The 13071-nt window shown below is 41.5% G+C and overlaps 1 protein-coding gene across 3 annotated transcripts in view; it reads right to left on the reverse strand.

The window, feature by feature from the left end:
- ETV6 (ETS variant transcription factor 6) overlaps nucleotides 1-13071 on the reverse strand; it is a 322433-nt gene that overhangs the window by 36008 nt on the left and 273354 nt on the right. For all 3 annotated transcript variants that reach the window (XM_072653930.1, XM_072653929.1, XM_072653931.1), the window contains one exon: nucleotides 36-581. In XM_072653930.1, coding sequence (XP_072510031.1) covers nucleotides 36-581 — 546 coding nt within the window. The remainder of the gene's footprint in view (nucleotides 1-35; nucleotides 582-13071) is intronic.

The raw sequence follows: 13071 nt of genomic DNA on the forward strand, positions 1-13071 counted from the left end.
CAGTGAAGAAGACACAGGGCCTGGCTCCTGCTTACCTGCTATCCTCCCGATAGGCATGGCATGCTCCTCCGGTGGGGAGACGGAGACCATGATGTGGTTCATATACGCCAAGTCTTCCCGGTGCGACAGGTTGATGGGCTTCCCTTCCCTATGAAGTCCATCCTCGGACAGCCTGGACTGTTTGAAATCCACTGAGTGCCGGGGGTTCAGTATCAAAGGGTGCATGATGGGGCTGGGCATCAGTTGAATGACCCGAGTGTTCTCCTGACGAGGACTAGATGGTTTTGGGTGGGCTTCAGAGGAGGGTGGGCAGTGATTGTTCTCCATGGGAGACACTGACAGAGGGTAGGACTCCTGGTGGTTGTTCTCCTGGTGAAGCCTTGGGCCTGGGATCCGCTCAGATGGGGAAAGGCGGCGGATCATGTTGTCCAGCGGGGACCGGATGGGCCGCTGGTCAGGGTCTGGGGAAGGCCGATGGTTGGTTGTAATAGGTGACCTGGAACGATGCAAGAGTTCAATGGTAGGAGGATTATGGTGCATATTTTCCACCGAGGGCCTTGAAGATCTCTGGACACAATTATCTGGGGAAAGAGCAAATAAATAAATAAAAATGTTATGAGCTGTGGGTAAAAAGGCTGAAATAAAGCAGTCAGGAGAGTTTATACTTGTATAACGTGGCACCTTTCTTCCTAGGAGGTCAGGGTACTCATTTTCAGAGGTTTTTAATTACATAAAGTATTTATTTACATATTACGCATACTTACAATTCTTTCCTTACCACCACACAAGCCAAGAATGTCCACAAACATTTAATCACATATTAGTTCCCTATAAGTACAATAAACTCAAATATCTGTGCTCAGTCCTTCTCTTATTTCACCCTCCTCTTCTCAATAGCTGGTTTAAAGAAGTACAGAATCTTAAGAGCTAGAAATGGCCTTAGAGATTCCATTCCAGATCTGCCAGCTCCTTCAAGAAACCTTCCTGAATTCTCTAAGTCAGTAATGGCTCCTTCCTGCTGAGTCTTCACATAAAACTTTTACGTTATCTTGTAAGAAGGTTATCCACCTATAGGTTCCACCTCCTTTCTGGATTGAGAGCTCTGCTTTATTTAAATCTGGCATCTACTCCAGCATCTAGGTGCTTAGGAAACATCAGCTGAGTTAAATTTTCACCACACCCTGGGTAAGGTAATTAAAATTTCTCTTTTTACAGATGTGACAAACAAAGACCAGGGCAATAACTGATGGATCCTAGGCCATAAGATAAAACAAAGCTGGGACTGAACAAACTTTAATCTACAAAATTAGTGACTTTATTTAGCCAGAACAGGGTGTCAATATGTCAAACTTCTGTGACTTCACCGATGTGATAGTTCCCTCTACAAATCCATCTAGAAATGATGTGCTCAGAGAGGTCTAAGTTACTAGCCACTGGTCACACATGTAGGAAGATTTCATTACTGGAGCTGAACTCCTATCTTCCTCATTCTGAATCCAGCATTTTAAAAGTTCAAATTAGGTTCTGGGCTATGTGAAACTTGTTGTAATCTTAACTCCAGTTTTTCTGCTTGATTAGATGTCTAGCTGGCTTTCGGTCTTGGGGTACTGATGCCAAAGTGGGGAGTAGGGCCAAGAGCTCCTTCCTCTCAAAACCATGACGTCATTCCTGACCATATCCTCCTTAACCTCGGTCTCCAATGAAGAGGCAGCCCTTCTCCTCGGCAAAGCCCAGTCCCTCTCCATCCTTTCCCAGCCATAGTCCTTGAGAAAGCTGTTTGCAATCAGCACTTTTATTTCCTCTAATCTCCCTCTCTTCTAACGCTCTGTAACCTGGCTTTGGACCTCTTCACCGGCAGAAGCAAGTTAGAGGCTTTTGGAGGAGATGGTTAAAGAGGAACCTTACCCAGGCCAAGTTTGGTCATTATAGTCAACAGTCAGCCAGCAGTTAAGTGCTTGCTAAGTTTAAAGCACTGTGTTACGTGCCAGGGAGAAGTGCAAAGGCAAAAATATGCCCCCAAGCTTCCAGGGACTCACATTTTAGTCTAACTAGAGATGGTCAGTTTCATTTTGTAAACAGAAGCAGCATTTAAATTTGAAACAGTATCACTAAAGTGACCCTAAACATGTGCAAACCCTTTGGCCTAGAGATACCAGAACTAAGCCTATATCCTAAAGAGACGAAGAGGGAAAAGATTCACATGGACAAAAGTATTTATAGCAATTCTTTCTGTTATATAGCAAAGAACCAGAAAGTAAGGAAGGGGGGCAGTGTCTACCAATTGAAGAATGGTTGAACAAACTATGGTATATGAATGTAATGGAATATTATTGTACTTTAAGACACGGTGAATCGTACGTAGTAACGGCAATACTGTGAGGGTGATCAACCCTGACCAAGGTAACGACCCAAGACAATCTAAAGGACAAATGAGGAAAAATGCTTTCTACCTTCACAAAGCGAATTAAGAGTCTGAATGCAGATGGAAGCATATTTTTAAAAATTTCTTTTTCTTGTTTTTTTGATATGTTTTCTTTTGCAACATGGCTAACATGGAAATACATTTTGGATGAATTCGTATGTTTAAGCAATATCATATGGCTTGCCTTCTCGGGGAGGGGGAAGGCAAGAGGAAAGGAGCAAATTTGGAACACAAAATTTTGAAAAAAATGAATGTTAAAGTTTTTTACATGTATTGGGAAATATTTTATGAAATAAATAAAAATATATTAAAACAAAAGAAATGATGAAAAGGATTGTTTCAGAGAAACCTAGAGAAGTGCATGAGCTGAAATGGTGAAATGAGTATGAAATGAGAACCAGGATAACAATTTTTACAGTATGGCAACAACATAATGGAGACAAACAACTCTGAAAGCCTCAAGAACTCTGATCGATGCATGAACTCACCATGATTGCAGAGTAACTATGATAAAGCAGGCTACTTACTTCCTGACTAAGAGGTGATGGGTTCATTTTCAAACATGGCCAATATGGGAGTTTGTTTTGTTTACTTTTACACACGTATAAATAGATAGTATATGTTATGCATAATGTGTATATCTGTGTATACACACACACACACACACACACACACACACACACATATCCTATAAGGTTTTTTCTCCCTTTTCCCTTCCCCCAAAGAAATCAACTTTGTTCACACATATACTTTTATTAGGGCAACCTAAAGAGGATTTGGGAACATGGTGGGGCTCAGGAAGTAGAAGATCTTTAAAAAGACCCAAAATAAAACCTTTATTCCGTAGATTGAATGGGAAGAAACCATAGTATGAAATTCTAGGTAGCAGAAGGTAGAAATTTTGAATTGTAAGTCAAGGTCATTTATCAAGTAAAATAGTGGGCAAAAGGTACACTGTTCATGACTGTTAAACCTTAAACTCTTTAAGGCGAAAAGGCTAAGTTTTCAAGAACTGTTCAACTCAATGCTGGGTATTATTCTGTGATTATGCAGGTTGAGATGCTTATTCTAATTTCTCCACTTTAATCCACACACACACACACACACACACACACACGTACTCCATTATAGTGCTTATGCAGGTTTTACATCATTAAAAATATAGGTTATAAGTGTAATAGAAACAGTCTAATTAGCAATTCTGGCTCTCATGGCAAGTATCACAAACTGGGCCTGGGATTTATAGCATGAAAAGCACCCTCAAATCAATTTTTAAACAAATTCTGTTGTGGGGAGGTGGTTGGGAGCAAGGGGAGATGAAAACCTTGAACCACAGGAAACACAAATTATCAAGGAGGAAGAGATCCTGGGACACTGGCCTGTGTATGTGTCAGTATAGGGACAGGGCATGGGCTTAATCAAACTACCTACCCTTGGGAATTCTATCATGGAGGGGCAAAAGAGGGTCAGGCCAGGGAGGTACACTCTAGCTGTACCTTCGTATTTTAATTAATTATTTTGCCAATTCTGTGTTAAGCTCAGCAGTTCCGACTTGTTGAAGGGGTGTAAATGTAGTAAGCATCCTTTAATTTTGGTAACCTGGGGCACAGTCCACCCTGATTACAGACCTTAACACAAATAATACAAAAACTTTCAGGTCATGAGTGTTGAATTTTCCTTTCACAACCTAAATGCTTTTATTTATTTATTTATTCCATAAACTTGCTCTTACTGGCCAGAGTGAAAGTTAAGCTTATCCAAGACAAGCTTTGTGTGTATGTGCATGTGTATGTGTGCGCGAAGATAATAATTTTAGTTTACAATTATTTATTTGTATTTAAAGTTTATATACATCAGCTGATTTGGTCTTCCATGTTGCTTTATGGCTATGAAGCATGGGATACGATAACTGTCATTTCTAAAGAAGTAAAAGTTAGTATTGTTCAGGGGGTAGGCAGTGCACGAGAAGGTTGCATTACATACCAAAGAATCATGAAGAACAAGCAATAGACACCACCAAGAGGATTGTATCATTGGAAAAGATGGGCTGGTCCTGCGGGGAGGCCTGGAGATGAGTGCCTACACAGACAATCTGAGTACTCCACGAATTCACTTAAGGCATTAGGGAGAAATAAAGAAGGTCCCAAACAGGGGAGGCAGATCCTCTGTGGTGGTCTTGTGGAAAGTCATGGACAAGAGTTGTATAGGATGTGCTGGTGTGGATGGATTGTGATCAGCATCACTGGTGGATGTAGCCACCTCAACAAAACAGCAAATCCTGTTGAGTATGAGTAACTCTAGAAGGTTGACAGTTTAGATATTATTACACCCATTTTATAGCCCAAGATACTTGAGGCTAAGTGAGTTGCCTGTGATAGTTAAGGGGCAGAGCTGGAGCTCAATCCCACGTCTTTTTTCCATTACCTTCTTTGCTCTTTCCCTTACTCAATGGTGACTTTTCCAAAAAGCCTGGGATGTTGGGGCAGGATCTGAATAAAAAATACATTGTATACAATTGTGTAATGTAGTTGTCCTAGAGCTTAATACATTTCCTTTCAAATTTCACATACAGATGGTTTCTATCATCCTGAGTTATTAAAGCTTACACATACACAAAGATTTTCTGAGAAGCATGTATCCTATTTCCTGAACCCGTTTCCCTCCTTACAAATTTCAGAAAGGAAGCAGCCACTCGGTCAGCACCCTGGTTACCTGCAGGCATTCTTTGAAGTGCTGGGCTTCAAAGCTGATTGTGTGTGGGTGTATCCAGGGCAAGCCATAGGAAGTCTGGGAAGGCTCAGAAAGGAAGGCAAACTTTGGTGCCATGCTGAAAGAGGAAGTGATGTGATCTCCTGTGGAGATTCCACTCTGGTCCTGCCCAGCTTTGGGAACAAGGAAAGAAAGAGGCACAGCCCTGGGTAATCCACTTCAGACTTTTCTTATGGTTGAGCTTCTATCTGGTCAAGAATGCAATTTGGGAGAATGTGATTTATTTATTATCTTCAGATACCAACTCAGAAAGGAAGTGCTTGATGAAGATGATAACATTACTGGTAAAGAACTGGACCTCATGGTATTTAATTCCAGGCTCCTAGTGGTCTGGGACACAGCCACTATCAAGGCTAAAAGGCCTACAATCAGACTTTCTAGGCTTTGTTTCAGTTTGCAAAGCATGCAACCACGTGCGGAGTGGGTTATGACATTCTTACCCGGCTGCCTGCTGTCTCTGTTATTATAAGTTGGCAGCAGGGTATGGAAACTTAGAGACCAGAGCCGGCAGGCAGAGACGCTCCGGACACAGGAAATACACTGAGCGGACAGTGGGTGCATTAAATCTCCCAGATGTAGGAGTCCTCTGTCTAAAGCAAGATTTTTTTGGTCTGGCCTTGATGTCTGGGCTTGTTCTTGGTGACTTGCCCAGATGGAAAACTGGGAAGGAATCCATGTTGCTGCTCTCATTTGGAAGTTCCCAATATAGGAAGGGAAAACAATAATGGATAAAACCTAACACAATTTGTTTATGCAGGAGAGGAAGAAGGGAGAGAAAGGTTATCCTCCTTGATGAATAATAATAGTGATGATGATAAGCATTTACAGAGTGCTGTAAGTTCTACAAAGTGTTTTCCATACATCTATGAAATAGGTAATGCAGGCACTGTTATCTTTAGGATTAGGATCTTTAGGAAACTGAGGCTTTTCATGGTTAAATGACTTCTCTGTGATCACAAAATTAAAAGTCTGAGGTGGGATTTGAAGCCAAATCTGATTTCAAGTGCAATGTTTCCAACTATAATGACTAAATCCTATTTCTTTGTAGAAAGCTTACATAAATATAGAATCTCCTCTCTTTAACAAATATCTTTGAATGAAACTGTGTCTTACAGACGAGTATCAACAAGAAAAAAAGGATTCTGGATTCTGTAGCTCCTTTTCAAGTGAATTAAAGATAAATTTTCTAGCCTCATTTCCTTTTGTTCATCAGAAGAGATCCCTTATTTAAATTCATTAAGATCCTACTTAAATTGAGTCCTATTATAAATAATAACCAAAAAATCCCAAATGCTTTGACTTTCAGACTAGGAAATTTCCAGTTGAAAATAAAGGAACAGATCAGATTTTCATTTAGAAAACTAAAACTAAAATGCAATCAAATATTTCCTCTTCTCCTGCAAGGCTCTCAAAGCTTTAGATGAAAAGAAAAAGAAAATGTCAGAGATATTGTTAATGATACTAACAGGTAACTCAGTCACCTGGGTTCATAGGATCACAGATGGAACAGAACTCAGAAGGATTATTCCCTCATTTTACTGATGAGGAAACTGGGAGCTAGAGAGGTTAAGTGACTTGCTTCCACTCACATAGCTAGTAGATGTCTGAAGCAGGGTTTGAACTCAGGTCTTCCTGAGTGCAAGGCCACATTCTCTCTATTCCTCCACCTAATTACTTCACTTTACTCTCCTGCTTTCTACATACTCCCAAAGCTATTTGCTTCTCAGACCAATTTTACAAAAAAATTGAAAAGAATTGTGAAAATTACAAAAGCTTATCAGTTTCCTGGTTACTCTTATACACTACAGGGGCTAGAAAAGATGTTTTTAATTCACAGAGAAAAGAAAGACAGAGTCTAGAATATTTCCCCTGCCCCTCCAGGCCCCCTCTCTTCTTTGGCCCTCACCTGGAAGGCTCCATATCTTCATACACTCCTTCCCAACTCAGCTCCCCTTCCCCAAGCCCTGTAGTTCACACTCCAGAGCTGCTCAGGAGACATGGCCCTGTGACTTTCCACTGACCCTTTACCCACCCATTTTAGTCTGTACATCTCCACAACTCTCTAACTATAACCAGTTTCCTTTGCAAGGGGAGGAAATTGTCCCAGTCTGGAGTTTATGATTCATACACATTTGAGGTCATAAACAAGAAACCAGAGGTTCCTAGAATTTCAAATGCAACAGTGAAAGGGGCTAAAAGAAAACTTCTAATTTCCAAGGCTCAAAGGCTTAAAATTTGGTGGCACCCCACTGAACTCAGCCTAAACAAACTAGCTATCTGCAAGTTTCTCAGAATGGGAAAAATATGCAAAACTGCATGAAGGAATTGGCTTTCTTTCCCCAGGCTCCAAATTACTGTAATCCATACACTACAAATAATGTAGTCTGCACATACTGCAGGGTATACTTCACAAGCGTGTGGAGTAGATAGAGCCTTAGAATTGGGAGTCAGGGAGAGCCAAGTGCCACCTCAGTTGCTTAGCTGTTGGACCCTGGGCAAGCCACTACCTCCTATATATAACGGGGAGGATAACAGCATCTGGCTCATGGGGCTGCTGTGAGGATTAAATGCCTTTACATCACTTTGCAAACTTTAAAGCTCCATACAGATTACTAGCATCTGTATGGAGCTTCTTGGTGGAGACAGTCTGCTTTTTCTTATCCCACAGGTTCTGCTAAAGCAAGCTATCTTTCATCTGGTCTCAATAATTCGGACAGTTAATAGAATTTGGTGATCAGATTTCATTAGATGCAAGGTGGCCTATATGGGGTCAAGTTCAGGAAACCACATTACCCAAGCCAGGTAAGAGGAAATAGAGGATATAGAAGAGAAAATAACCAGAGTACTTCTAGGATGTGGGAAAGCACAAAAGCGGGGCAAGAAGGATGGATGATGGGAAGCTACCACCCACTTATTCCAGATTTACCAGAATGGATGGTACTTGCCAGAGCACTGAAGTATCTTGTAATACTTCCTGGTTCCTCATGCAGTAGCCTTTAATTGTGTGTTGAACCACTGAGGGGCAGGGGAGGCTGAGGTCATAGGACCCAAAATAAAATTGAAGAGAAAGAAAAGGAATAAGAGAAATAAAAGAGTGGGGGTGTCTGGTGACAATCCAAATGTGTGACATATTCTGCCAGTCTGCTTTGCCTAAGGAATGACCCTGAATCACCTAATAGTAGAATCACATGGTCAAAAGGTGGTGTGGAGATATTAATTAATTCAATATTCCTCAAGTTGTAAGTGGAAGTCACCAGGGCATGGTCAGGAAGGATCCAAGAGGCTCGTGGACCATGACAGGAGTCACGTGAGGACCATGTGGGGCCTCTAGATCCTCAAGTGCAACCCCTTGACTGAATTTCACAAGAGGCCTCGAGGCCACAGGTTCCCCAACCATAGACCATTAGGTAAAGTACTGCATAAAGAGTTACCAAGCTATGAATGGGTTCTATTACATGAGTTCAGCGTCAGCCAGTTTAGACCCCTGGAATTAATTTCTGCACAAACAATGTTCATTTTAATTAAACAAGTGTCTATGAAGCATCTGGGGCAGCTAGAAAGTTGTAACGGATAGAGTGTCCGACCTGGAGTCAGGAAGGTCCTGAGTTCAACTCTGGCCTTAGGCACTTACTGTGTTGATCCTGGACAAGTGTCTTAACCCTGTTTGCCTCAGTTTCCTCATTGGTAAAATGAGCTGGAGAAGTAGATGGCAGACCACTCCCAGTATCTCTGCCAAGAAAACCCCAAAGGGGCCCGCAGAGTCAGACACAACTGAAATGACTGGATAGTAACATTTGTATGCAATCCATCACGCTAGAGGCTAAAGATATGAAGATAAAATGTAAAGATTACCAATGAGAAATCTGAAGAGCTGGAAAAGCAACCAGAGAGATGGCAGAATTCAGCTTGGACAAGAATTCCTCCTATAACATACCCATATAAGTGGTCCAGTGAGCCTTTAATAGTCTACTTTTGGACAACTCTAAATATTAGGAAGTTTTTCCCAGTTCAAGATTTGATCTGCCTCTTTATTTCTTGTTCTGTGCTCTGGAATCAATTCGAACAGGTTTAATCCCTCCTTCCAAATAACTGCCCTACAAACACCTGAAGTCATTCATCATGCCCTCTTTGAGCCTAGACCAGGTGGTGCAGTGGATAGAGAGCTGAACACAGAGTCGGAAAAATATGAGTTCAGCCTCAGACACCAATTAGCTCTGTGACCCTCGGCAAGTCCTCTGTCAGTCTGTTTCCTCATCTGTAAAATGAGAATAATTGTACCAGGCTACTGTGAGGATAAAATGAGATAATATTTGTAAAGCACTGTCTAATCTTTATGGTGCCATATATGGCTAGTGATTAATATTAGCTATTATTAAACATTTCTGAGTTTCTTCCAATGATCTTTTATCCCAGTGCTGTTAACATCCTATCTGTGCTCTCTGCACATGTTCCAGCCTATCAGCGTCTTCCCCTAAAGGAATTCCTATCCTATTTGGAAGACACAACGTGTGTGCAAACAAACAAACACAAACGTAACTTGAGTGGGGAGAAAGCACTGTCAAGTTCCCATATCAGGGAAGGTTTCATCAAGGAAATGGTGAATCAGAAGGAAGTTAAGAGTTGAGAGGAGGTGGAGAGAGAAGGAAGAGCACTCCAGGTATGAAGGGCAGGTTGTGCAAATGAATGAGCAGAGACCAGGGAGGTATAATGTCAAGTTCAGGAAGCAGTCTTCTAATTTGGCTAGAACACAGAACGTGTGAAAGGACAGCAGTCTACCATGAACCTGGGAAGGTGAGAAGCAGTAAGATGGAGGACTTTAAGGACCAGGCTAATTCTAGCATAAAAACATAAAATCAAGGCTGGTTCTCCTCACTTTTGCAGGTTTACAGTAAATTACTTTCCTTTCACACATTCTGTGTTTTAGTCAAATTAGATTTTAAATGAAACTGTCATACATTTATGCAGCATAGACTGGAGAGGGGAGAGAGTGTAAGCTGGGAGATAACGTAGGAAGCTATTATAGTAAACTTAGGTAACAAGTGACCAGGACCTGTATAGATGTTATGCAGAGAGAGAAGCTAATGGATTCGAGAAATGCTGTGGAAGGAAAATTCACAGGATTTGGTAACTGACTGAACATCAGTGGTGAGGGACAGAAAAGAGGCTGAGGTTCATTCATTATAACATTATAAATCTGGTGAATGAATAAATACGAAGCACTTGTTAGCACCCATCAAGTACACATTTGTATAGTGAGTAGCTACTTGGGTAACTGGTAAGATGGCATGCCTTGGACAGAAATAAAAGAAAAAAACTGGAGAAGAGGGCAGGGTCAAGGGGAAAGATAATGTGTTCCATTGTAAACACGTTGAATTTGAGATGTTATATAAGAAGTTAACCACTGGTTCAAGACTGAAGGAGCAAAGTGTGACAGGAATAAAGGTGATTGACTACGGTAGGTTTCTAGACCAGTATATAAGATCTATTTTATTGCTATTAACAATAACAAGCAATAAACAACAACAATGACTATTAACAACAATAAATGATAACAATAACAAATAAACAAAAATTAATAATAAACTAATAACAATATAACTATTAACAATAAAGTATTTCTAAAGCAGCTATGTGATAAAGTGGACAGAGTGCTGGACTTGGGAGTCAGGAAGAAGTGAATCTAAATCCTGCTTCAAATACTCCCACTTAACCTCTCTCTGTCTCAGTTTCCTCATCAGTGAAAATGGGGATAATGGCAGTACCTATGACCAGTGTTACAGAGTGCTGGCTCTTTGAAATCTGTGGGAGCCTGCCTCTAAGATGGCACTGTTGGCACAGTGGGGAGAACACTGAATCTGGAGTGAGGAGGTTGGGGTCCAAATTCCAAATCTGTTGCTTAGTACCTGTGCAACCTTTTGAGGAGTTATTTTCTCCAGTTAGTTTTTGTACCTCCTTTTCCATTTGTCCAATTTTCCCAGTTAGGTTTTGTGCCTTCTTTTCCATTTGTCCAATTTTCCCAGTTAGGTTTTGTGGTTCCCTTTCCATTAGTCCAATTTTCCTTTTAAATTATTCTGTGACTTCTTTTTTCATATTTTTAAAATCACTGGCCAATTTTTCTTTTACTTCCCTAATCTGGCTTTTAAAATCCTTCTTAAGCTCTTCCAAGAATGCTCTTTGGGCTTGAGATCATTTCATATTCCCTTCTGAAGTTTCAGATGGGAGTACAGTCTCAATGCTGACCTCTATGGTATTTGTGCTTTGGTCCCTGTCCCCATAGAAAGATTCTAAGGTCTTTTCTTTTCTGGTTAGCTTCTTGCTCATGATGATCACCCTTTTCCTGGCTTTTAAAGAGAATCTCAGTTTCTGAGGCACAGGGGGCTCTGTCCAATGGTTCTTGTATTTAGAACTTGAGGCTTTGTGTATTGTGGCCTCTGGTTCTTTCAGCTAGAAGCTAGAATGTTGTAGCTTACCTGGTGTGTGAAAGCAGAGGCCAGGTGAAGTCTTTCTGAGTTTCCCTGGAGTTACCCTGGAGCTAGCTGTGTTAAGTGTGGGGGAGGGGTGGTTCGGCCACAGGAGGTCTCTCCTGAGCACAGGCAAGCTCAGTGGTTGGTGAACTCCATTTGCACTAGTGTCTTCCTGATTCTCCTGGCTGTGCTGAGGCAGGCCTGGGGTCCTGGTGTTGACGATTATGGGCTCCACCCTCTGGGGTTCATGATCTCCTCATAGTTCTCTGAGGTGGGTTTGTGTGGGACAACTCTGGTTCTTCACTGCTCCCCTTCAGTCACAGCAAGAGGGACCCCCCCTTTGCGATTTTCCTAACTTCATGGTCTAAAAGACTGTTTACCCCTTTGGCTGATCCCACTGTTCCAGGATTTTTCCTGGGGAAATATTCTCTGGGTTTTTAAAGGTCAACAAGGGGAGAGGTAGAGCATTTACCAATCACTCCTCCATCGTGGCTCCCAGAAGTTCAAGTAGGTGACTTATAGACATTTAATCTACATGCTGATAGCCTCAGGAGCAGCTGCTGCAGTTACCTGGGGTTCTGCAGTTCTCTCTTACTCAGTTCCACTGAACTTTTGTCTTGGGCTGATATGTTTGAGATTCTAGTGCTGCTGCTGCTTCAGACAGCCCAGGCTTCCTGCTTGGCTTTGCTATGGTAGGGTCTATACTGGTACAGCCTGTGTGCTTCTCCAACTCCGTGCAACAGATCCTTCTTGTCAACCTTCCAGTCTGTCCTGGGTTGGAAATCTGCCACGCTCTGTCTCCTATTGGATTCTGCCACTCTAAAATTTGTTGAGATTCTCTTTTTAGAGGTATCTGAAGGAGTTTGTCTTAGAGCTTAGGTAACTGCTCTCACTCCACCATCTTGGCTCCACCCCTCCAGTACCTGCATAACCTTGGGAAACGTTGCTTAATTTCAACTATAAAATGGGGTCAGACTATATGGTCTCTAAGATCTCTTCCAACTTTACATTTCTCACACTATGATTCCCTGATAGAATGCTTCTTTCAAATATTTATTATTATTGTTGTTATTATTTATAATTATATCAATATATGACATACAGCTAGAGAAAGGACCAGAACATATCTCCTATTCTTTCCAATATACCATATTCACTTCTCAAAAGATTAGAGGAGAAAAGAGCCTAAATGCTGAATGAGACCTGAATGAGTTGGGGTTCTCAGGTAGCTTAGTGCCCCAACAAGTACCTCTTTCTCCCAATAGCTGAATTGGGTGGAATCTGCCAACTCAAGACTTCACAGAAGGCATTAACCTGGGCTGATCTAGACACATGTCCCTTACATATCCCTAGCACCACAATTACAAGAGAAGGGAAGGAGAAACAAAATAAACTGAAAGCACCATTCTACCTCTC

The sequence above is a fragment of the Notamacropus eugenii genome, chromosome 3 (assembly GCF_028372415.1).
Source record: "Notamacropus eugenii isolate mMacEug1 chromosome 3, mMacEug1.pri_v2, whole genome shotgun sequence".
Taxonomy (NCBI): domain Eukaryota; kingdom Metazoa; phylum Chordata; class Mammalia; order Diprotodontia; family Macropodidae; genus Notamacropus; species Notamacropus eugenii.